This window comes from Perca flavescens, chromosome 17 (assembly GCF_004354835.1).
Source record: "Perca flavescens isolate YP-PL-M2 chromosome 17, PFLA_1.0, whole genome shotgun sequence".
Lineage (NCBI taxonomy): Eukaryota > Metazoa > Chordata > Actinopteri > Perciformes > Percidae > Perca > Perca flavescens.
Genome location: NC_041347.1, coordinates 1,179,613 through 1,206,556, shown reverse-complemented (window position 1 = coordinate 1,206,556; position 26,944 = coordinate 1,179,613). Strand labels below are relative to the sequence as shown.

General features: G+C 42.7%; 1 protein-coding gene across 2 annotated transcripts in view; it reads right to left on the bottom strand.

Annotated features, from left to right (window-relative positions):
* The window catches only part of inpp5a (inositol polyphosphate-5-phosphatase A), a 169,223-nt gene that overhangs the window by 36,363 nt on the left and 105,916 nt on the right, over positions 1–26,944 (bottom strand). For both annotated transcript variants that reach the window (XM_028603944.1, XM_028603943.1), the window contains exons 7-9: positions 19,993–20,045; positions 18,092–18,211; positions 6,755–6,839 (exon numbers count right to left, since the gene is read on the bottom strand). In XM_028603944.1, the coding sequence (XP_028459745.1) occupies positions 6,755–6,839; positions 18,092–18,211; positions 19,993–20,045 (258 nt within the window). The remainder of the gene's footprint in view (positions 1–6,754; positions 6,840–18,091; positions 18,212–19,992; positions 20,046–26,944) is intronic.

Sequence of the window (26,944 nt, the reverse complement as noted above, 5' to 3'; positions counted from 1 at the left end):
AGCAGTGGTGAACGATTGCGGGGTACCTCAGGTTACATCCCTGACCGGGGCCAACCCCAGGGGCCTACAAGGCAACGTGCCCTCCAAGGCCCTGATAGTGCCAGGCTCTGCGCTCATCCTTGGCTTAGTTTGTCACGCCATTCCACCGTTGGCATGGTGTTCCCGGCTGCCAGTCACAGTGCCCGCCCCCACCCCCCGACCTCCAAGTACACAATGGCAATAGCATGGCTGGCGCCGGGCTCAAACGGCCTGTTGTTAATGAGCAGGACCAACAGAAGCCACTGCTTGTTCTTCATTTGCCAGCGTTTTAATTATATGGACAGCGCTCCCATCAAAGCTGCATCGCTCAAGTTACGCCCTCATAGCTGAACTGTTCTTTTTCTCCTCCGTGTCTTCAGTGCTGTATTCATTAGCATCGAAAGCAAACAGAGAGAAGAGAGAGAGAGAGAACAGGCGCTGTTGTCCAGAGGGAATAGTCTCCCTCTATATCCAGATGGGTTATCTGTGATATAATGGGCCCTCATTGTGATAGATTGGACTCTTCTAGCCAGATAATATGCCTTTATTGTATTGTGAGGAAACATCTCCATTACAGGCTTCGCCCGTGTGGCCATAAACAGACGAGGTGGGGGGCAAATAGTAGGTGTTAATAAGTCAGTTTGAACCTGTAAGGTATGTAGTAAATCATTGGGTGGGGGTTTACTGCACCAGGACAATCAAGACTGTCAGGTGAGTTGTCTTTCACAGAAAAGTATATTGATTTAGTAGGCTACAGCAAACCATGTAAAAGGACTTGTCAATACAACTTGGCCTAGCAATAAAACCTCCTCCCAGTAACGTGAGGCTTGCTAATACTCCATATTCGACAATCAATTAAGAAGGAAGAACGGTGTCCAGAAGAATTAGGACATAAAACCTGCCAAACGTATTGTAATAAGCTTCTCTTTTTAGTCCAAATCTGATTAAGTACACGAGGGGCTGGTGCGTGTATGTGTGTGTTAATACATCTGTGACTCTGGGTGTTAATGCATGGGTGTATCTGGGAAACTGAGGGCAGCCAAGGAGGGTCGCGGTCCCTAGCGTCAGGGGTTTCCACACAACAGAGGCCCAATCAGTGCTGGCCCGCTGGTTAATGGATGGATGGCCCCCAAAATTAATTAGCCTGACTAATGTAGTGTACACTTAATTACACTGTCCGCCTTTTGATTTATAGCTGGCCAGATACACACATGCTAGTCAAAGCCGGGACTAAAGAGGGAAAATTGTTTACACTTTACTGGTGCAAATTATTTACCCAGACTAGGTTCAGCAGCCAGGACAATGGCCATCGACTATGTGATGAACTCCTGCTGGTTTCAACTACAGGGGCAACACACAGACTGTAGGTAACATGCACAGACAACCTATTCTAAGTTTCCTTCCTGTAGGTAAACTGTGACACCTACAGCATTACTGCAACTGGCAAACTCATTACCATTATATCATCTCGTCCTTGCACTTTTCTCGTTATACGTGTTGACTGCTGTCTGTGTTGTATTTTATGTCATTTTAAACTGTATGTATGTCTAATGCATTTTATTCCGTAGCCCTTCTCTTCTTCCCTTCCCCTGTGTGGCTTTATCACATGTCAGGCTGGCATTGTAAATAAGAAGCTGTTCTTAATGACTTGCCTGTAAAAAGGAAGGTGAAATAAAAAATTCATATTCATATTAGATTAACAAATAATGGTGCTCAGAGATAGTTCTATAGGATCTTTAGTTGTTTTTCAGACCTTTTTTCAGACTGGATCAAGGCAATGACATTTCTTCCGAAATGTAAATTTAGCATCTATAAATAGATTAGAAATGTCCAAAAAAATAGCAAAGCAATCCTCCCAGACCCCATATGTATAAAACCTTGCAAATTCATGCCTCAATAAACCCAAATAAAAAAAAGTCGGCATTCATGACAGAATTGATCTTTCATGTGTTTTCTCAGTTGTCATGGGCGTGTGCGTTGCGTAACTCCACAGTGTGAAAAATGACTGATCTATCATGCTGGCCTGTCATTATTGAGCATTTTACAGCATTCATTAGGAGAGGGGCTAGTCTAGGGCCCCACCTTTAATTTCATGCTGCTCAAGCGAGAGAAAGGACACAGGACAAAGGAAGGGAGGAAGATTGATGCTTGGTCCGGCCCTCTGCACTGCCTGCAGACGCAGACAGGGGGCGCTGGTCCAAACCTCTCTCCAGTCAGTGAGAGGCCAGCTAGCCTAATGAAATCTGTCCATGTAGGAGCAGATCAGCCCCAATTAAAACAGCCCCACACCATGTCACAGGGACAGTAGATCAAGTCAGCAATTAACCTTCCCGCTGGCCTCTATCAATCCTTAAATTGGAGCAGGCCGGCCAGCAGCACACAATCTCAGCAGATATTAAATTTACATTCTATTAAGTTTAATTAGGAGGGATTTTAAATATACTAGGAGTCCAGGCACGGAGCCCTGAGCCTGTCATCGGCACTGCTGATTCACAGCCACCGGCCACCTCGAGGGACACACGTACACACTCTTTCTCACACACACACACACACACACACACACACACACACACACACACACACACACACACACACACACACACACACACACACACACACACACACACACACACACACACACACACACACACACACACCACTGTACACCTTATACCATCCACTGACTGAAGCATGGAACCCAGAAAAAGCTGTGTTTGCTGTAAGTGTGAACGAGTCAACAAGGGTTATGTGACCCGGCGCCATGACGGAACGCTGCTCAGCTTTGGTCTGAATGGCTGAACATGGGTTTTTATAATAGGATTGTCTCAGGGATTACTGAATTATTACTGTAACCTTGTTGTTACTGTAAACAGGATACACATTGGCAGTGACAGGTGTCTAATCCTGCAGGATTTCGCACCATTACCAGATTCGCTATCCTACTCCTGCTTGCTCCCACTGTGATTCTGACCACTTATACCTGCAACAATGCTGTCTGCTGTAAATCTGTCTGCCCCATCACACTGGTTTAGGTTCACATTGGCACATGAACTGAAAAAAAGGCTTATTAAATGCCTTGAAAAAAGAAAAAGCAACCAGCACATATGTTAATAAATGAAGATGTTCATTAACTAACTGTTAATAAATTAAACAAATGAAAAATTGTTAAATGCGTGTTCAGCAGCTATAACCAGATACCGGATGCTTCAGAGCAGCAGTCAAGGGTTACGGTTCACAAATCAAAGTTAAGTCAGGGATGGCAATTTGATTTTAATGATAATGATGTTCATAAAAACAATTGTGTAAATGTTTAAAAGGGAGACCAGGAAAGAGACAGAATGAAAGTGGGTGAGAAAGACAGATCAAGAATAAGCTGAAACGTACTCATCTGAATTGAGGCATACAGTTCAATGGAAGGAAATGGATTGACATGCATGGTTGAGATCAATCAAAGATCAACCTTTTTTAGGTTTAAAATGTCATCCCACACCAATCGCATAGTGCTCACTGCACGCTTCCATTTTCATATATAATTTGCCGTCCCTAATTTGGTCTCTCTCTTAACAACTCCACAATCAAGTTGCGTTTCTTTTATTGCAACAGGTCTGGGGACAGCATGCACTGCATCTTTAGTCAGTTGGGTCACCATTGGCTTGAACGTGAGTGCTCCGTGAAGGAATCAAAGAAATTGCAGGCTGTGAAGTATCTGATTTGCCAGACAAAACCTTCAAAAGCCATTCATTCTGCACTTTCCTGTTTTATCAGCAGCGATGCAAAGCATGATCAAGCCAAAGCCTGATCCCACCCATGGGAGAGGAGAGAGAAGGTTGGTGGGGACTGGACCACCTCCAGGCTGCTCAGCCCTAGCATTAGTCTCCACGTGGCTGTGTCTTTTGTCTGCCAGTCAAAGGGCTGCTGAATGGGGGTCAATTGAAACCAATTCCCTCTGTCGGACACAATTAATGGGGTTGCCCGGTGCGGGCAGGAGGGGGGCGGCCTCAGGCCTTTGGTTACTGATCCTGCCGCACAAGCATGCCAGGAATTTGCCACCTGGAATTTGCCCTGTGACAATATCAAACCCACCTCCTTCCAAACCAACCTCCTTTTTCTGTACTCACACGGATACATCCTAGAATACCCCCTGTCCCATCCACGCACCCACAAGGCAGTATGGGTGACAGGGGAGTGGCTAGTGGTTGTCCACAGTCTAGTCACCTACAATGGACCAGAGACGGAGAAGAAGAGAAGTGGTGTAGCGTGCAGCTGTAGAGAAATGTACTGGAGTATTTTCTGATCTAGTGACTCTCAAAGTGGGGCCTAGTGATCCCCATGGGTGCTTGAGGGTTGCCCCTGGTGTTCAACAAATCAAAAAGGCAAGTAGTTTCAATTTGCGATTATTTCGTCCACTTAACACAGCAAAAGCATCTATTCATCTGCGTAGCGTTTTCGGGCCATTTCCTATCGATTTGAAAGCGAAGAGAGAATAGAGCAAAAAGTGAAAAAATGAGACTCTCAGACAGTGAGAATGAGAGCCGGCCTCTCTGTGTCTGAATCAATCTTGGGATAAGTATGGACGATCGATCCAGCACCAGCCCATCTACAGTTAAGCACTTCAAGTGGATGTGCACTAATTGTCCTGTTGACATTAATTGTCATTAAAGGGCTTAAAACGGCCTCCCGGCTGTGAGTTACGTCCGGCGCTAAGGTTGCAACCCATTTGTTTATTGGTGACATCACAGCTCTCTCTGCCACTAATGCAAAAGGTCACTGTTAAATCAGACAGGTTGACCACTGCACAGGACAGGTTTATATTGAGCAGTGCTGCCCCTCTAACCACGCATTTCACACAGATGACATCATCAGCCTTTTCTGTTGTTACATTAACCATTAAATGATGGGCAGGTTTGAGGAACCCTCATTAAGCTGGAGGGAAAATGTCTGTGTCTGTGTGTGTGTGTGTGTGTGTGTGTGTGTGTGTGCGTTTCAGCCATAGCCCACAGCTCTAACTTCTTGAGAGGATGTCTGAAAAGGACCCCCAGCATTGCTGTCACACCTCTTTAAATGGGGTGAATCAATCAGGTTCATTTAGCCTAACAAATTGGTTTGTGTGTGTGCGTGTGTGTGTGTGTGTGTGTGTGTGTGTGTGTGTGTGTTCGCTATGGATGCGAATGTGTATGAGAATGGGGGGCCAAGGTGCATAAGAAAGGAGCTGTGTGGAGGGGAGCAGGGGGCAGAGATGGACATTCACCGATGCAAGCCTGACACATCCCTGGAAAAGGGTTCATGACCCCTCCTGCACTCAGACAGCATCTCAGAGTGGTAGAGACATGGAGAGGGTGAGTGCTTACCTACCACAGAGCAGCACGGACAAGACAGGAAACACGAGGACAGAGTTATCTAGATTAGCTATACGGGAGAAACACGGACAAGCTTCAAATCATCTCACCTGACTTTGTTTAATTGGATGCTCTGCTTTCAGCTTAATACATCTGTGCTGCCTGCCAGTACTGGCATTGAAAACACATCTTTCTTATAAAAACCAAGTCACATTTTACATATTTCAATGCAGAGCAATGCTGATATATATATATATAAAACAGCCTATACAGTAACTGCTTTAAAATCGCTGTGGTGACCTAAATGTGTGCCAGGTGACATTTAATTGCAAAAAGTTGACGTGTGAATAGCCTCAGTGTTTGCACATCTGCTGTTGTGGATTCTGTACTCGGATTTATTAGCTCCGAAGCATGTTCACATGATCCGTTGGTTAATGTGACCCAGTTACAGACCAAAAAAATCAAATCTACTGCACAAACTTTGAGGCCATCAATCAATGCGCCTGCCTGGATCGCTGATCCCACTTAGCTGATGGCGATTTACTGCTCCCCTAGTGGCTGGATGACTAAACTACAAACGGTTTCTTCTTGTGTGCCACACAGAGTGAAGTCCTTCCTAAGTCATTTGAGCAACAACAAAAAAAAAAAACCTGCATTCAGAAAGTCTTCCCTCCTCTTCCCTCTGGTTGAAATGAACAATGCCAACACCTTGAACAGGCCCACTGACTCCAGGGCCCATTGTGCTGCAGAGGAGGGAGAGGATCGGCCAACAAGTGGCTCTCCCACTCTGTTATCATAGGACACCACTGTCTGCAGTGGGCCTTTATGACTTGTTATGCCACTAACCCCCCCCCCCCTCCATCTCCTCATAGAGAATGCTGAATGACTGCGCTACCTTGGCTCTCACTGGCCTCATTTGCACCAAGAAAAGGAGGGGAGGAGGAGGAGAAGGAGGAGGAAGAAAGAGGGGAGGGAGGGAGCAGGAGAGGAAGGGAGAGAGAAAGAGCAGTGAATGGCACCATAACATAACAATGCACTTGGAGGCTCAGTTGGCAAACACAGCTGGGCCAGCAACAGTGAAGCGTTTAATGAGTCATAACTCTAGAGAGACAGTGGGCTCCTAATGCACTTTTACTATATTGCAGTCTCACTCCAATACACACACACACACACACACACACACACACACACACACACACACACACACACACACACACCCACCCACACCAACACCAACACCAACACCAACACACACACACACACACTTTATATTACTATAAATTTGACAGCTTAACCACATATCTATATAGTATATTATTGCACAAATGTCCCCATATTGCACAGATAATATATACAATTAATCTTCCATCACTTGTTTGGTGTAATACAAAAAGACTCACCTCAATGACCTGCTTCGAGTCCAACCTGAAGTTAAAGTCCCCAAAGACAAAATACGGCAACTTCTCATGCCGCTGGTCCGTGATCCTGGAACACATGAAAACCATTTGTCAGTGAGAACAACCACTATAACCTCTGTGATGGGTGCTGGCAGGTCAGGCAACTAAAAAAAAAAATCAGCAATCCTCTTAATCCCAAATTCTAAAAATACATTCTAGTTAACAATAAGAACCCTGACATTCTTGACAAACATCACCACTAGTTGCCAAAGACTTCTTTCAAAGCAGTCATTTGATGAGTCCCCTGACCTCAGGGCATTTAGTTCATGAGGGCCACAGCACCACCTGGTGGTCCGAACACTTCAATAAGAAGATATTTACCTCGACAGAGCTGGGACCATGACTTGGTTTGGGAAAGCTTTTTGACATCTTTTGTGATCTGACACAATCTTTGGGTACATGAGTTTTATGGCATTCGTGACTGACCACAGAGCACACAGGGTGGATGTAAGGACGGGGGCAGATAGAGAAAATGACAGAAACATGGAATGAGAAATTGCAAATGTTCAGGAGCAACAGAACGCCTATGAGAAGAAGAAGAAGACGAAGAAGAAGACGAAGAAGAAGAAGACATACCCCAAGCAGAACTTAAATTTTTTCACTCTGTTGTATTTTCTTTTTTTTTTTTTTTTTTTTTTTAAACACACAGGCCTGAAATACACACATACCCAGGACATACATGCACTAATGGACAGATGTCAAAGTGAGGGGGCTGCCCATGGACAGACGCCCCGAGCATGGGCTCTCGAGGGTTTATAGGTGAAGGGAAATATAGGTGTTTAAACTGCTTGTAACCTAAAAAAAAAAAAAAAAATATATATATATATATATATATATATATATATATATATATACTGTATATTAGGGGTGTCAATCGATTAAAAAAAATTAACTAATTAATTGCACAATTTGCTGTAATTAATCGCGATTAATCGCTTTTTTAAATTAAGACTGAAGCTTGTAATAATGAATATTTAAATGCTAAATCACTTAACTTTGCAAATATGAAGAAAAAACCCAACAAGGAAAGGTTCTGCTAAGTTCAGAATGTTTAATATCTTTCAGAACAACAGCAGCAACAATTTGGCTTATTTAGTCCTGCTGAAGGCTGCTGAAACAGCTAGAAACTGTCTGACTTGAGAGCAGATTTTTGTCACCGTCCCCGGCTACTGTTGCCTGCTCTCGTCTACTTTACAGGCGAGGAGCAGTTCATCTCCAACGAGCCGAGAGTTCAGTCGGCGGCAGGGCAGTCGGGACTCACCCGGAAATGGCGGCGCAATGAGGTGACTAGTCTCTCAAAATCTGACGAAAAATCTTCTAAACTGACCTTTGTTGAGCTGAAATGAAGACAGATTCAGCAACTGCATCACGGCCTATTTCTTGCTTAAAATGTTTTCAGAAACATGTTTCAGTGAACTATTTTAGTACAATCAGAGAATGTCTAATAAGGGGAGAACTTCCACTCTCGGGAAAATTCCGGGTTGGTACAATGGGGCTAATAGGGAGTGAGATAGGGAGTGAACAGGCTCTCCATAGACAGGCTCTGGTACAATATGAGATCGTATTCTGAACGGCCGCCATGACAGTCTGGCTCTCAATATCCGGAGAAAACAAACCCATGTGACGCGTTCGTCCAATCAGCTGCCGGTTTTCATTACTTGGGCAACAATACAGAGTAGCGCCGCCTGCTGTTATGGAGACGTATTACGTTTCTCAGCCGCCACATGAAGTAAACAAACACAGCTGCGTTAATTTCGTTAATTTTTTTTAACAAGTTAAATATTAAAAAATTAACGCGTTAATTTTGACAGCCCTAATATATATATATATACTGGACTAATGGTCATTATTAAAACTATACTACTGTAGTATTACTGTATTTCAAAGTATAAGTATTTCATTTATATAGCCCAATATCACAAATCACAAATTTGCCTTAAGGGGGTTTACAGCACCCTCTGTCCATTGACCCTTGATTGGATAAGGAAAAACTCCTTGGAAGAAACAACTACTTGCCTTCAGGAGACCATGTATTATGCAAATCTAGGGATATGTTTAACATGTTGGTAATTTCCTATGTGCACTATACAAAGGAACGAGAGACTGAAACAGCTCAGAGACGCTCTTTCGCAGGGATTCAAGTAAACACATTTCAGATCAAACTGTTTGTTCTCAGCTCACACCGCAATTAAATGAACACATTTTGATTATTTCCTTTGATAATCTGCTTTGACGGCAAAGAAAATTCACTTTACCAAATTGATTGATTGAAGGGAAAGTTGAACCAGTTGAATCCTGCAGATATTCCCTATGTTGGTCCTGTACCCAGCGGTGACAGCTGCCTGAGAGAAAGGTAACTTTCTACTGACTCTGTAGGTTTGTTGGTGGGCTTATAGGTTTTAGACTGAGATTCACAAACAGACTCGTACAGTTTGAAAGACTCCAGCCACGCAGAGCCTCATTTAGAGTGTAACTAAAGTGTCTTTAGATGCCTCCAAACGGAGTTTCAATCCGGCACATTTTAGTGTCCCTTGTCTCAAATGTTCTTAATGTACTGCATGCATTGCTTTTTTAAACCTGAGAGTATAGTGTCAGAGGATTCAGTGCCAGCATCCCAGTGCTTAAAAAAAATAAAAAATAAAATGCACCTAAGCGACATATAATTAACTCCTAAGCCTCATCACCTACTTTAAAGTGGCTCTTCTACAGAGCAGAGATAGGAAATTAAGGGGGACGTAGCGCAGCCTCTTGTGTAATTAATGATTCAGGATGCTTGGCTCGCTATCTCCACTAACCGTGCGGATAAATCTCAACGTGGACTTCCCAGGCTCAGATAACAATATATTTATGGGGCTGTAAAGAGAGAAGAAGCCTCTTCTTAGTGGTGGGTCTCGGCTCTGGCCGGCTGTCGTAAAGCATGTCCACTTCTTCTCTATGAGGCAGGCAGAGAGAGGGAATGGCATGGAGGCGAAGGTGACTGGAGGAAAAAGGCGGCGAACGCAGCTAATACATTAAATAGAGAGTATGTAACTTTGACATCACATTATATCAAACAGAAACTACATCGTCTTTCTATCCGATAGGATTTTCAAGAGGGGTCAAAAGAAAGATGGGGGCCAACATTTAGAATTTCATCTCCAAAATAAAAACTAACATGTTTCACAATATGATTGATGTAATTATTATATTTACAAGAGCTGACCGTTACATCTATATGATGGCCATCTGCTCCATTCTTTCCTGCAGTTATGCGCGAGTGAATGAAGACTTTAAAATGAGATCTAACATTTATATCCATTATTTGAATAAAATGGATCTTTCTTAAGTGTAGTTGCAATTTGGGTTGCAATTAACAATTACTTTTCTCAATTAATTGATTAAAGATTTGGTCTATAAAATATTACAAAAAAAACGTTGACATCTTCAAATTGCTTGTTTGTTTATACAGTTACGGTCATAGATTTTTTTTTTTACCCTTGTGTTGTCTTCCATTGGACCATGCACTTGTCGTCCTCCCGGGCCAAAAAAAACAAAAATCCAAAATTTTTCTGATGTTTTTGTCCCCTTTTTCAACACTTTTGGAGCTTTTTTTTGCTTGCCGTTTTACACTTCTTTTCACTCCCATGTATAAACACCACTAACACCAACTTAGTACTAGTTTTACACTTATTTTTGGAATTCATGGTCAATAAACCTCATTTATAGGAAATTATGAATTATTTAGACTCATATTAAAGGAAGGATAACCACAGACTGGTATATGTCAATGTTCAGTCAGGATACTGTTTCAATTTCTTTTTCAAATGCTAAAAAATGTAACAAAACACCCCAAACTCAATGAAAGTAGAGATCCGATCCGTTGTTGTACTTGCGAAGCGCGTTGTATGGAATCATCCACGTTATTTTTGGTTAATTAAAATTAGGAAGTTAAAAATAAACCCATATTTGTGATATAGACGTTTAGAAAATGGGTCAAATTTGACCCGAAGACAAAACAAGGGTTAAAGCAGCAAATCATCACACTTGAGAATCTGGAACCAGTGAATCTTTGTCACTTTTGCCGATCAACTTATCGATTTATTGACCTATTGTTTCAGCTCTACTAGCAATACTAAAGGGCCTCTTGTTTGATGGCAGTAGCGCTAAACAATATTGGCAAAGCCAATGACTGATGACGCGGTGGTTTCTTAAAAAAGCTTACGGTTACAGACTAAAGAGGTGGGGCCAAATAGAAACAAGGAGATGTGATGCTTGGGTTCTGTGCGCAAGAGAGACTCAAAAACAGACTGGAAGGTGTGTGTGCCAAACACTTGCGGACGTTTATACGCCCTAACACTAACCGGGACTGATGTCATTAATGACCTTACATCCTGGTGCTAAGAGACTCAGCTCTATTCAAACAGGGTTAGTGGTCAGTTTATCCTATCGGCTCCAACGGAGGGCAGTAAAATGACTGTAGACGGGCGTCAATGCAATTGTTACAGCCGTGGGAACTCCTGTATTCCTTGCGTATTCCCTGCTGTGGTGAAGAAAATAAGCAAACGTAAATCTAATGAAATCCAAACTGGGGTTTACTTCGTTTCAGTCAGTAATCTGTACGTGTGCAGATCAGATGATAACACAAACGCAATCTCCTTAATAGGTCCTCCCTCCTCTGTCGCCTGGAGCTTTATCCCGCTAACAGCCATGTCTAATACCCGCAGCCTGGCTGTTTTGTCTGCTGCTCCAAGGTATCAGCCACAGGTCAGAAGGTAACACTCTGTTTACACGATCATTTCCTAAAGCACTCATGGTGACCCGCTGGTGTGAAAGTTGACTTTTTTTCTTGGCCTTTGTGGGGTGGGGTGGGGTGGGGGACGAAGAATTGCAACATTAGCTACAGCTACTGGGCGTGAAAAGAGCCTGAGGGTGGGGGGTCCGGAGCTTGGGGGGCCCCGCTTCGCTGACCCTCACCCTCCGGCGGGGGCCCCATTAGCCTCGTCATCACAGTTCATTCAAGCAAACTGTACCAGTGTCAGTGACATTCTCCCACAAAGACGCACTCCTTTACACAGTCTATAAACATGCTTCTGCGGGCCAATTCATCGCGCAGTGACACCCCTGAAAGAGGCTCTTCACAAGGGCCGTTCTCACTGAGGAACGGGCTGGGGCCTTCGTCAGGCCTTCCTAGGGGCCACAAAGACAGGGGTCAGACGCTAATTTATAACATGGCCCCTGACTCTGCTCCCAGGCTCCTTAAACCACCAGCACAAAGCAACCACAGCACATTCTCTCATTCAGATTCGACTTTTCTCTCCCACACAAACATGCTGTCATAGAAGTGAACAAACACGCAACAAAAAAAAAGAAAAGAAACCCACCTGTGCAAAAGAAATGCTCTCGTACCGCACACACGGACAGCATCGCAAAATCACAGATAACGCTCAATAACACGTAAAAAAACCTGCCTGCTTATACACCCTTCATCCACACACCGGCTTCAATCCCTCACTGACTTCTTGCCAGATTATAAGCTGTGAGTGACAGCTGAACTGAGCCATAATAGACAGTCTATATGAGATTATGAGGGTGCAACGGGGGGGCCATGTCATGATTATATTGACAAGGTGACTTACCATAAGTTGGCCGTTCAGATTCGACTTTGCACACAATAGCTGTGCTGAGCGCAGTCATCCATTGTAAGTAAATGTTGAGAATTTGGGAGAATGTTAACATTGTGAAGAATGTGCTGGGTGACGTCTTTCTGAATAGGCCAGGGATGGCCCCTGACGGGACCTTTGACACTGCAGGACAGCCTTTCCCTCGTCTCCCCTGTTAGCACCATGGCTCCTCAGTGACGCCCACCCCACCAAGGAACACCATGCAGGGAAGACAGGGTGCTGAGGGGGTGCAAGGATGTTGCTGCGGTCACACAGAGGTTAACAAATAAGTCTGCCAACAGCACTGTCAACACAAACTCAAGATGTGGAAGACACCTTTGAGCAAAGGTGAAGCCAACGTTGGAGCTGATGTGAGGAGCAGACAAGACTCAACTTTCTGGCTGAATCCTGTCTAAAAGGGCATGGAGGTCAACAATTTCTGGAATTGAATACCAGACCGACTTTACTCAAGACTGGATTACCAGCCTGGAAAAGCGAGCACCTGCCCCGGGCCCCCAGACACCCTGGGGACCCCTGACACCCTGGGGGCCCCAGTTTCCCTTTGTGTCAATTGTTTGTTGGTAATTTGATTATTTGTTAATTTGTTGCACCACTAAGGTACAAAATCAACTGGGTCCTGCATTATTACATAATGTTGTGGTTAGGGCTGCACAATATGAACTAGTGCAATATCCATATCGCAGAGGGGAGGGGGCACAATATTTGTTAAAGGCAAAATACGTGTACAACCATTCTAAAATAAAGTATTGTGGTGCTGCAGAGACGTGCTGCAAAAAAGTCCCTGGTACCTGCCAACAGGTACCTTTTTTTTTTAAAGTATCACCTCCGTCGAGGTTCCAGGCGAGCTGAGGCGATACCAAAAGGTGACGTGAACACCTGCACTGCTGACTGGTCGGAGAGAGAGTCGTCACTAATCGCTGCGTCGTCGTTGCTAGCGACAGATGGGGGTGTCCTGAACAAAACTGCCATTTTTAAAAAAAATTTTTTTTTTGGGAATCAAAAACAACACACCTTCTATATAAAACCAAAAGCTGTCCACATACTCTTGGGAAACACTCTATTTTATTGCTTTAGTTGCTTGCCATGATGATACTGTATTACTCAAGTTGGTTTCATACTGTAGATTTCTCATTCATTTACTGTAGCATTGTGGCAACACTCAATATCAATATAAATACAAATTGTGAGGCGAACGTACTTGGATAAACATTTATTATCCCTTATATGTAACGTAAACGTAATATTAGGTGTTCAGGTAGTTTTACTTGTTTGGATAACGAAGGGATTTCATGTCATTTTTGTGTTGTCTGCATGGTAACACAAATCAACAAGAATACAACGCTGAATGGAACTCAGATATTCAAAGTGAAGAGATACTGGTGGCAAAGCTGTACCCGACAAACCTCTGAGTGGCCCATGTCTATCTATAAAAAGTAGAAAATGGGGAGGGGGGGAGGGGGACATTCATAGTTCTTTGTAGGTGCTGAGAGATTTCTCCATGTCTAACCCCCAGCAGTGTGTGTGTGTGTGTGTAATAAACAGGTCCACCATGAGCAGAGAGACACTGGGGAAGATTAACCTCTGCTCCTGCAGGCCTCCCAGGGTGAAAAGGCAGTTTAGAGTCACAGAGTGACACCCCCACACACACACACACACACACACACACACACACACACACACAACCTTGTTATACAATATGATTGGAATATAGCTGCTGTATGTCTACATAAAACATTTGCTGCTTTTCATTTGGAATGGACACATACTACATTAGACATGCGCGCACACACACACACACACACACACACTAACACACACACACACACACTACTCTGGTTAATACATTCATTCTGGCTTTATGGAGGATCTCCCTGTGATTATCCAGTCCTCCCTCTTGCAGCTCAACATATCTATTGGCTGGAAACTAGCTGGCCTTTCTCTGCTCTTTCAGCCTGTTGTTCTGGGAAAAGCCTAAAGGGAAACATTTAGATTGGAGGGCTCTTTGAGACGCTCTGACAGTTGACTGATGACCGTCCATAAAATGACAAAGCAACGCTGTGTGGTGGCCAGTGTGGCCCACTGCCTCCCCATGGGAAACTAATTGCTTTGAATTGTTAACGGCAACATTATTTTTCTGCCAATCATTGCTTTTCAATGCCCCGAAAATGAGCATGAAACAAGTCTTTTCAGCGAACAAAACAGTTAAATGTCCCCAATGTTGATCAAATTAACTTCAACACTCTGACAATGGACTATATTTGTGTGAAAATAATGGCACGCCACAAAGGACGCCTTTATGCCAGGATTTCACAGTTGTAATGTAAAACTTCTCTCCCCTGAACCGGACCAGCCACTCTGAATGGGGGTTGGAAAAAAGAAACAAACTCCAATACACAAAAGAGATTTAAAAAAAAAAAACTGTTGATTTTATCTCATGCTATCATTTCACGGGCTCATTTAGCAGCCATGGTTATCATCCTCTAGAGAGTTCCAGGGGTTCCAGCATCACTTTCATTATATCAGCTGTCTCGCACAGAAATAAGGAAATAGGCAGATTTCTTTTACTGCAAACACATTTCAAGCATTCTGTCCCTTAATATAGCACTGCAGAAGTATTCCTTAAATTTAATAAAATGTCCAAAGAAATGGTTCTAAAAAACAGAAGGCAAAGACGTTACGCTACATTGTGTGCACACCAAAACTATTCAACCTTGACGTAATGATAAAACAATGATTCTCCACATCAAGGCGTAGCTGAGTCAACAAGGTAAATAATGCTGGATGCAGCCCCCAAGCACATGTGCACATTTTACAAAGGACAGGAAAACAAGCAGGGGATGCATTTCAAGCAGAGCTTTGCTTTGCTCTCTTGGAAGTGGCCCACACATCAACGCAGGCTATAGAGCAGTGCTTTTTTGATGTGACTCAATAGTGAGGCCTGGCTGGCTAAACGCTGTTCCTTCTCAGCATTGTTCCCCCGAGGCCTTGAAGCACTTTGGAGATAAACACCGTTTAGCAGTTAAAAGGGCCACAGAGGAAAAGGCTTATCAGATGTCTTCTCAATGGGCCGTAAGCTGCATTATTAGGCCTGGGCCTCAGATAAGGTGGAGGCTCAAGTTTTTGAAGCCCCGGCAGCAGAACGGTGTCCCCAGCACCGCCGCTGTGTGATCAAGCTCCTGTTCTGGCTGGCTTATGGATCTCAGCTGGTGATGTGTTCAGCCCCCACCACCCACCTCTCCCATCCCGCGATGAGAGATTAGAGCTCAGAGAGGGAGAGAGCAGAGCAGAGAGAGAGGGGAGAGGGGGGGGGAGTTTGGCTTTAGATATTCCCCCTGTCCCTTTTCCTGCTCTGCTTTCTGGGGGTAGGAGTCAGAGTTAGGACAATGGGCAAAAAGATGGTTCCCAACCAGCCGCTGAATGGGAACACTGTTGGTGGTAGCGCTTCATTCAAAGCCCGGCCCGGGCACATTGTCCTCCCAGATCGGCGGAGGAGAATGGAGTTTGCTGGTGGCTGCCAAAAGGTTAGCAGCCTCTGTGAAAGGACCAGCCCATTATTCACTGCCCTTTACAGAGCCCAAGCACCCTTTGTGCTCCTCCTCCCTTCCCTCTGCACCGCCAGCTTTTTCTCACTCCGGTGCTCCGGATCTGAGCCTGACGGTTTCCCCCAAAGTGAGCGACTGAGGCGCGATGCCACCACTATCCCACCCCTGTACCCCTAAGCAAGGAATACCAGGGAAGCCGGAACATATTAACCCCCCCACACACACACACACACACACACCACCACCTTGCCTCACACCACTTACCCCTCATCCCCACCCCTGTCAAAAAAGAACCTTTAAATGATATGGCCCAGAAGTAACAACAAGGTTACCATTCACAACACAAGGGGATTTAGAAAGAGGGAGCGTGGAAACTGCCACTCAGCCAACACAATTTCTATTCAATCCCCTCAGCCACCCAGCGAAACCTCAGAGACGGCGCTATTTAGGTGTGTTTACAAGGGAAGGGGAAATAAATCAACTGAAAAAGCATGATGAAAGCAAAGGAAATACAATGTAAACACTTAAATGTAAGCAACAACAGAGGCCCTTTTGAAAAGCTGCCATATTCTTTCAACACCCCAGCCTCCCGGTCCATTAAAAGCGGAGCATTCTTACATCGAATCGAGAATGAAGTAAAGGTAAAATATGACCTCGTTGAGAATTCTTTAAAAAGTGCCTCGTAATTCATGCACATCAGAAAGCCGTGTGATAATGTATGCCACCCATACGTGCATGTAGTTATTCAAAGTGGAGGCGTCGGGGGGGAGCCAGGCCATGCATTCTGATGCCATCTGAATGGGAGGTCACCTGCTGCTGCGAGGCTTTTATTCTGTGCTAGCGTGGCCAGGTATAGAGCAGGGGCTGCACCGTGCACTCTCTCATTCCGCTCCACTGCAAATGGATATCCCATAAATCACATTAGCGTGGCCTACGAATGGATAACCTGGCCTGTTTGTATAGACGCTTGCTTTACTCAGCGCAGAGTGAAGAAATTGTTACTATTACTATCAAGATTCCTAGAGCCTACGCCAGCAGAATTAAAAAATGTTAAATTTATTCTGATCCACTTGGGAGCACAAATGTGCAAATGGTATTACAATCTGCCTGTTAGATTATAATAATAATAATTCATACTCTATGCACTGGCTACAACACACTTTATTTAAATAAGGGCAATCGTTTTTGATTTCTAGTGCACAAAGTTGACAGACTGACCTGGGGGCTGAGCTCATGGAGTGGCCAAAATGGAAAAGGTGCCTCCTCTTGGAAGCATGAAGGTGCTCAGTAAAGATCAAGGCGGTACGATTAGGATTTATCTTTTGGGGAGCAATATTATCCATAATAAATCTCATGTAAATCAAACCCATTTCGAGATACTTCTTTGTTTACCCAATGTTTTTATTTTTAAAAGAAAATTTCAAACTGATGGTTTACAAGGTTATGGTCACCACAATCCTCACTTTTAATATCATGGCAATGTGGGATTTTATATAGTATTATCTTATATTTATATTGGACCAAAATGTTGGACAGACCCATGTCCCGAACGGACAATCGACAAATACTTTCATCGGTTTTCCTGCCGGTAGTTGGATAAAAAAAATGAATATAAATGTAGGATTACACCCTCAACTTCAACTTCCCATTCTTAAACAACATTAAACACACACAAAAAAGAAGAAAACAAAATGAATGTTTTTAAACAGACACAAAGACTATGTAAGGGTTTCAATCCAGAAATGATTGTGAGAACTCCAGATACTATGTGATTCTCAATGTACGGCTAAATCATAAAATAACAAAAACTGTTGCAATGTGGAAAAACCAGCAGCCGATCAGCGACACGGCAATACGTACTGTATGTCATTTGGATGCTTTATGTTCTGATCCTTACGTTCTTTTTGCACTAAAGTTCTTAATAAAATGAAAAAGAAATTCAGTAAAAAAAAATAAACCAGACACAGGGAATGAAGCAATGACTTATGATGTCATCTCAATAAGAAGAAAACTATGTTCAAGAATGAGGAATGGATGAAGAAGTTAAGAGAGAAACAGAGTGGGGGGGTGTACAGTACCTGTCTAAGACGTAGCCCAATGCCTTCTGCCTGGTCCCAGAGTAGACGGAGGGGCTTTTCTCCCAGGCTACCAAGTTGGAGGCATCATGGAAAAGGTGGATGTTGACCAGATCAAATGCACTTGGGGGGGGGGAGGAAGAGAACACCTTCTTCAACCACAACATCAGAAATGCACACTCAACAAACATGTGAAGTTTCCCATGTAATGCACAATAACAAAAGAATTGCTGGCTTGTATTTTTTTTAATAAATTAATCAACTGCATTAAGACTTCTAACATAGTAATCAGAAGCAACATAAGCATCGATAAAAAGCTCACGGTGTATTTTTAATAATGTTTTGGAATCAAACTCTAACCCCCAGAGAGAGAGAGAGAGAGAGAGAGAGAGAGAGAGAGAGAGAGAGAGAGAGAGAGAGAGAGAGAGAGAGAGAGAGAGAGAGAGAGAGATTTGTGATTAAATGAAAGACAGTTAAGTAACAAGGATGTATGTTTGTCATTGCCGACTGGGTACACATGATCTTTGTCCTGATGACAATATATATATATATACAGTACAGGCCAAAAGTTTGGACATACCTTTTCATTCAATGCGTTTCCTTTTTATTTTCATGACTATTTACATTGTAGATTCTCACTGAAGGCATCAAAACTATGAATGAACACATATGGAATTATGTACTTAACAAAAAAGTGTGAAATAACTGAAAACATGTCTTATATTTTAGATTCTTCAAAGTAGCCACCCTTTGCTTTTTTATTAATAAGGGAAATAATTCCATTAATTAACCCTGACAAAGCACACCTGTGAAGTGAAAACTATTTCAGGTGACTACCTCATGAAGCTCATTGAGAGAACACCAAGGGTTTGCAGAGTTATCAAAAAAAGATAAGATATGTTTTCAGTTATTTCACACTTTTTTGTTAAGTACATAATTCCATATGTGTTCATTCATAGTTTTGATGCCTTCAGTGAGAATCTACAATGTAAATAGTCATACACATAAAACCTTCTTCTAAGTGCTATCTCACCCAGGCCCTCTAACACTACACATTAGCGCAGATATCACTACAGTACATACAAACACTAATCTGCTTTCTTTCAGTTTGTCCTGTTGAGGAAGAGCAAGATAGTGATGAACACCTCCCGGCTGAGCCTATCAATCCGGGCAGCTCTGTTAGCGTCGTGTTCGGCAGGGTGACCCAGAGGAATTGGTCTTATCTCAAGGAAAGGGGTTTATTCGGCAGTGACACCCTGAACAAGTGAATGCATGCGTGGCTTTGGCTTTGGCTCTGTCCATCCATCCCATCTCGGATCTGATCTCCCTATTCTTCACCAGAACTCTTTCTCTGCGGCTCTTGTCAAACGTCATGCCCCTAGTTAATGCTTACCGTTTCAGCTCTTTAGTTTTCATGTCATCCTCCTATTAGATTACAACCCCCCCTCTCAATCCCCTGCTCTGCACACTGGAAGCCAGCGTTTGCATTCATGCCGTACAGGTTCAATTGCATGTCATGTTTTTAGTCATCTGTCATATGCAACTGCTTGACTAACACGGTTAGGTCTAATCAAATCCCCGCTCTCTTCGGTGGCACACTGTCCGGAGAGGGTTCAGCTATGGATATCTCTCTCTCTCTCTCTCTCTCTCTCTCTCTCTCTCTCTCTCTCTCTCTCTCTCTCTCTCTCTCTCTCTCTCTCTCTCTCTCTCTCTCTCTCTCTCTGTGTGTGCTCTGTCTATGACCACCACCACACCTTCGCACAGCCCACTGGGGCTTGTGGGTAAAAAAAAAGAAAAAAAAGAAAAGAAGAAGCCGGACATGACTGACATGGTTAGATACATCTCTAATCACGATGATACAGTGGTGATGATTCAGGGTTGAACAGAAATCAAGTGGGACTCACCAGTCAGCCAGGGCCCATCGAGTTCTGATGAATCCCTTTCTGGACCACTTGCACTGCAGAGACGGAGAGAATCAGTTCAGCACAACGTTGGCAGAATTTGACATTAGTAAGGATTGAGTCAACGCGAGGCAAACGGAAGCTAGAATGTGGAATGTTCCACTGTCACGTAACAATGTCCATCATCTGGGAGCACAATTTCACATTTTCCAACACGATTTATGAACTATTAGGTTACGTTTTCATTCTAAAAATGTACTCTTGCACTGAAGGATGAGGGCTTTCACTGAATTAAACTATTGGAAGATTTAAGATTCAAGATCCAATACTTCATTGCCATGCAACAAAGTTGCTAAGAATTTGGTGCAGTGTGCTCATTACAAAAAAACAGAAAGCATTCATAGCAGGACAGTCAAAAAACACACACAAATGCCTTTTTGCCATTTAACCCATAAGAAGGTTGTTGATGGATAGATACAGATACAAATTAATATAGAGCTGACTAATAATCTATTAACAAATATAACATTAGCATTGGTGGATATATAAATAATTAGATGTAATCAAGTACTGTACTTGAGTGCAAGTTTGAGGCACCTGTACTTTACTTAATTAACAACATTTGATGCTACTTTACACTTATACTTCACTACATTCTAGAGGGTTTTATTGCACCTTTTTCTCCACTACATTTAAAGTATCGGACAGATATATTAAGCCAAAATATAATTTATATAATAGCACTCAAAAAAGGGCCATGCTGCATAGTAAGTACCTTTACTTTTAATACTTAAAGTCCATTGTGCTTACAAGAGTAACCTTTTGAGTAACTAAAGTAGTATTTCCACCACTTCATGTTTGTCAATCGACTTTATTGCTGGGCAACTATTTTCATAATTGACTAAGTGTTGAAGTTATTTTTCCAGGTTCTGATTTGCTGCTTTCTTTTATGTAATATGTTAAAAGTAAATGATATACTGTATCTATCTTATGTTTAGAATAACGAAATAGATCACCACATGAATCGCTAATGAATAATCATCATTGCAGAAGTATTCAGATCCTTTACTTTAGTAAAAATAGAAATACCATAGGCTAAAAAAAAAACTCCCTTACAAGTAAGAGTCCTGCATTGAAAATGCTACTAATCAGTCCTTCCAGAAAAATCAGATTTTTTTTGTGATTGTTGCGGGCAAAAATCCTTGATTATGCAGCACGTTTTCTTAAAAAATGTGATGGAATATGCAGGATATTTATGCAATTTTATGTGATGAAATTGCGGAAACTTGCAAAAATTGCAGAAAAAAATGCGGTTTGATGAAAAAGAGAAAAAAAAGTGATTCCCCCAACACCCTGCTTTTTGATGATTGTCACGTCTCGTAATTACGTCACTTCGTAACGTTCCCATGGCAACAGGGGGAAATGGCTGCTCTTGTGTGAAGTAAATGCAACATTTTTCAACTTTCTGCTAAGATATATGTGACTTTTTTGCAACGAAAATGCGGGGATTATGAAATCATGCTAGCCCCGCATATTTTCCGCAGAAATCTGCAATTTATGCAGCGAAAGTGCGGCGTATTTGAAAAAATGCGGCCCCCGCATAAATATGCAGACTTTGGCTGATTATGCATTGAATTATGCGATCGCATAATCGCGTTTTTCTGGAGGGACTGATATATGATCTCAACCCTAGATGGGAGAAATTTGCACACATTGGACCTTTAAATGATTAATTGGATATTAATGTTATAATGTGTTAATGTGCCGTCAATTTTAGATACTACTACATACACATTAGTTTACTGGTAAGTTAGGTAATAGTAAGTCATATTTCATAAGCTCGTCATAGGTTTTGTTTGTAAAATCATAACCTGAAAAGTAGTTAACAACTATATAAATATAGTGTCATAAAAGCGTTTCTCTCTGAACTGTATAGCAACAATGAGTATAAAGCAGCATAAAATCGAAATAGTCAAGTTAAGAATGTCAAAATGTAAAGCACAAAATATACTTAGATATTTTCCACCAGTGATAGACAGGACGTTTATTTGTTTAAATCCAGCAGACAAAAATGTAATCGCTTTCTTCAAACACTTTGAAAGTTAGCTTTAAATGTCTCGTCAGTTCCTTTGCAAGATGTCTGATAAAGAACGCAGAGAGGTGTTTAAATGAAAGGCTTCTACACAGAGCTCACAGTACAGCCTGCAGGTGAGAGCTATAGAAAACATACAAAGCATTCAACTCAATATAGACCTCCAGTATGCAGCTGATCAGATCCCACCAGCCTTGAGTTAATTATCCAATCACAAGTCCAAAGACCTTTCTCAAACAGCACATGATTTGCCATGGAGCTGGTTATTAAATGAGAGACAAATTGATGTTGCGAGTGTTCTCCTTCTGAATAGATAAATAAGTCGCTTTCCCTCAGCCCCTCTCCTTTTTCTGCCGATCTCTCTCTGATACTCCTAATGGGGAGTTAACTGCAGTGATGAATAAACTAATTATGGGCCAGGTCACATAATTACAAATTGACTAATTTTATTTAAAAAAACTCAGATGCAAATTAAAAGGCTAAGAGGTATTTGATTGCACCTCACATCCTTCAATCTACATTAGTACAAGATTAACTGTATCAAATTGAATTACATTAGCATACTTGAATTAATCCATACTGTCTCGGGCAGGATGTATGGGCCCAATTATAACTCGCTGTCCCAATATTGGGACTTTGAAAGGAGCAAATGGAATTAGATGTGAGTTCCACGGTGCGGCAGAACACATTGACCTTACACTTAAACATATATATATATATTTTTTTTTTTAAACAAACTGAATCAGTATATATTGGAAAGATAAACACAAGCAATGAGTATTGAGCAATTGCATTCATGTGTTTATGTACATGTTCATTCAATTACACATTCACTATATTGCATAGAAAATCCATACGTGTGATGTGCTGTATGCGTCTGTTGATGCAAAGTTGAGTAAAGAAAGTCTGAGAGAGGGGAGGATGAGGAGGGGCAAGATGAAGAGAAAGTGTTTGGGTGGTGGGGGTGTGTGTGTGGGGGGGGGGTAGAGAAGGTTGATGCTCAGTGCCCATACAAGCTCTGACTACAGCCAGAGACGTTTAATCTCGATTTAATTTAAAGAGCCATTAACTACAATCGCAGCATTAAAATCCATCACTTCCTTGACACCCGGCCCCAGATTGCCCCATTTCCTCCACGTATGACTGATTGACCCCCTGCTTCATCGCTTGCTTATAAACATGGCACAACACACACACATGCGCACACACACACACACACACACACACACACACACACACACACACACACAATCATCCCAGTCAAGTGGAACAAGTATCTGCATTTCAGAAAGTAAGAAAAGAAAAATAAACTCTGCTGTCTATTTCACCCAATTTAAGTGCTTTTATTTTGTAATGGGAGTCCAGTTAAGATGATTTTCTAACACAATCAATCAAAGTGTAGAAGAAGAGTCTCTCTCTCTCTCTCTCTCTCTCTCTCTCTCTCTCTCTCTCTCTCTCTCTATTGGTTGACATGATGACATCATGATTTGGTTGCTGCAGCTGATATTGGAGCAGAGATGATGACACAGATGCTGTCCAGCCCCATTTAATCTCCTGCTGAAACATCATCATCATCATCATCCCCCCCTCCCTCCCCACTCCACATGCACAAGAAAACATCTTCTTAAAAACAGATGCATTTAGCCAATGTATTCTTTGCTTTGCTATGTCACAATAATTTCGAACAGACGACATATTTGGATGAAACGGAGAGGTGACATGTAATCATATCGTATATCAGGTTTGGGGGGGCTATAAAGAGTCAGTGAGAGGGGACGAGGGGTGGGAGTCAGTGAGAGGGGACCAGGGGTGGGAGTCAGAGGGCGACGGTAAAAGGTCACAAGGCTCGGGGTGACATTGGCTGACTGTCCACAGGTCAGCGATGGCGTCTCCGCCCGTGACAGTGATGAACGGCGGCTACACAGCGGGTCATATCGAGGAGGTGTCGGGCAATTCATATAAGGGCTGACCGCAACACACACACAAACACACACACACACACACACACACACACACACACACACACACACACACACACACACACATGGGATGAGAATAAGACAGACGGAGAGACAGACAGACAAGATGGGGTGATGGAGGAAAGTAGGACCATCAGATTCACTGGAAACGGGAAACCACTACATAAAACTCCCCAATTGTGACCAATGGAAAATTATGCTCCTATTAAATGTCAGACGTGACACACACACACACACACACACACACACACACACACACACACACACACGCACACGAGCCCTTTTCGGAAAAAAATAACCTCCTGCCACCGTTTCCCGGTCCATCCTGATTCTTTGACCTTTCTTATATTTCTGCTCAAAGCCCGACCCCCATAAATAATATTATGGCGGGGTGATGTTTGGGGGGGGTATGATAGAAGAGTGCAGGGCAGGGAGGGGGGTTACACAAAAGCCCTGTGACAGAAATGCACTGTGAGTAATAAGTAATACACACAAACGCTGATTGATTTGAGCGCCGGTAGACAGTCACATTTATCTTTATTCCATCATCTGGGGGGGGGGGGGGGCATCAAATAAGAGAGGGGGTTTATATGGCTGAGGAGCACGTGTGTGTGTGTGTGTGTGTGTGTGTGTGTATAAAGATGCAGCACATGTGCAGAGAGCTGTCTCTTGTCATTGTCACCACTCAAATTTTGCAGTAAACACGATGTAGGAATGCCAAGTGCTTTAAGAATTCATATGGTAAATTCAAGGCGATGAAAGAAAAACGATGGATTTAAACAGCCCAGATTGGATTTTTGCAGTTGAGTTCAGTGGTAAATCAATATAGTTTTCCTGATCCTTCTGTATACAAAAAAAAGAAAAAAGAAATAATAAATAAAAAAAATGAGTGTGCAAAGCCTTCATCTAGCTTTGATTCCAACATTATCCCCTCATTTATGAGCTCTTTGCAGTCTCGTGGATCACGCCTGTCACGGAGAACAGCATCTGTGTCACAGGTGTCTTGTCTGGTGATAAATGCAGAGAGCATTTTACAAGCAATGCCAGTTTAAATGACTTCATCTCCTTAACGGTACGCATCGCGTCTGTGGATCACGTACGGCGTTTTAAATCAAAGGAGAAAAACATGAGGGAAGTTAACTTTCATCGGGGGGCAGAACTTGAAAGTAATCACAGCCCTGTATCAGAGCTTACTACAGAGGGCACTAAAAGGGTATGAAAAGTCAATGCTTTTATGGACACGCTCATGGTGCCAAACAACAAATACAAACTCATATCGATGTTGATCTACAGCCTGTCCGCTATTGCCTTCCCTTCTCTTTTTTTTTTTTTTTTTCTTTCTTCCAACGGCTGTGTAAAACAATCAATAGCAAGGGCACATTAAGGTCTGGGTCGTATACTTTATTTATATAAGGCAATGACAAATCCTTATGATGCAATGGGCTTTTGGAGGCATGTATGACTGCGCCAAATAAGATAAATATATTAATGCCCACTGGGGAGGTGGAGAGATTGACGGAACAACGGGAAACGACAAGCCGTCCAAATCCATCACGGCGACCTTTCAAAAGAAATGCGCCCGCGATTTTGTCCACTTCCTTCTTATTCAGCATTTCAATTAATGTCCCGGCTTCTCTCTCCTCCACTTACAGCTATAACTCAGAGTGGGATTACGGAAAGAACGGATGTTTTGCATACGGAGGGGTTGTCACTTAAATCAGAATCAAACTACCGTAGGAGCCCGAAAAGGGCAGTAAAAGGAAGTGTGAATGTAAGTGATTTTACCCAATATTTTATTTGATGACATTTGAGTTTGAGCCACTTTTAGAAAGCTGAATTAGAAAGTGTGATCTAGGTTCAATGACAATGGATATTTTTTTTTCCCCAAGCGTTAAGTCATTTAATTCAGAAAGAAAAAAAGACTTTTAATTTCTTCTCTCTTTCCACACTGGTTGGACATTAGTTTTCACCCTCTGCACTGCAGCCGAAACAATTAGGAAATGAATCAAAATGAGTCAACAGACAGAAACGGAATCTGCAACTTTTTTTAATAATCAAGTATTTGTTTGCTTTTCAAGTAAAAATGCCAAACATTGGCTGGTAGATGGACTAAATTACAAATTTGAAGACCTTGGGTTCTGGGAAACTGTGGTCAATTAATCCATACAGTACAGTACTGTGTGAGGATTTCCAAATATGGGCGCGCTTCATGTGTCCAAACCAGCACGCCACCACTCAAGTGCAGTGAAATGACAATTGGTTTCTCTGTTATACAAACACAAACGAACACCAAGCCCTCCCGCCATGATGTCATCAGCAGCTCGCTCGGTGACACTTTATTAATGGGGGACTGTAAAGGGAAGACACAAGCAGAGAAACACACACATCAGTCTCCCAGCGGCCGCCTGAGCTGTCTGCTGTCACTCTCTAACCTTCCTCAGAGGATTCTGTCTGACGAACCGGATGAATTTCAAACGCGCATCTTTTTTTTCTTCTAATTTTTCTCCCATTGAGAATAAGTTACGAGCATGTAAACAAGATTCCTGTCTTTGGTCTTTGTTGTTAACTTCAAAATCATTTCAGTTGGGGTAGCTTCCCATGTTTGTTACCATAATTACCCCACACATCTAAGGCTGCATGACCCGGAACTGAGCGCTGGGACTCAGGCAACTGGTTTGGGACCCTGTGTGGCGTTCTGTTCGGTCCAAGATCCCCGTGTAATAGGATTCCTCAAAGCTGCAGATGGATGGCAAATCTAGGCGGTTTCATCTACTAAAAGAGGGCATAAATCACTAGCGGAGGAAGCGGGGACGAGGCAGGGGTTATCACCAGTCTGCCTCCCTCCTGAGAGCTTTGCATTAAAGCATTAGTGAAATTAATTCAT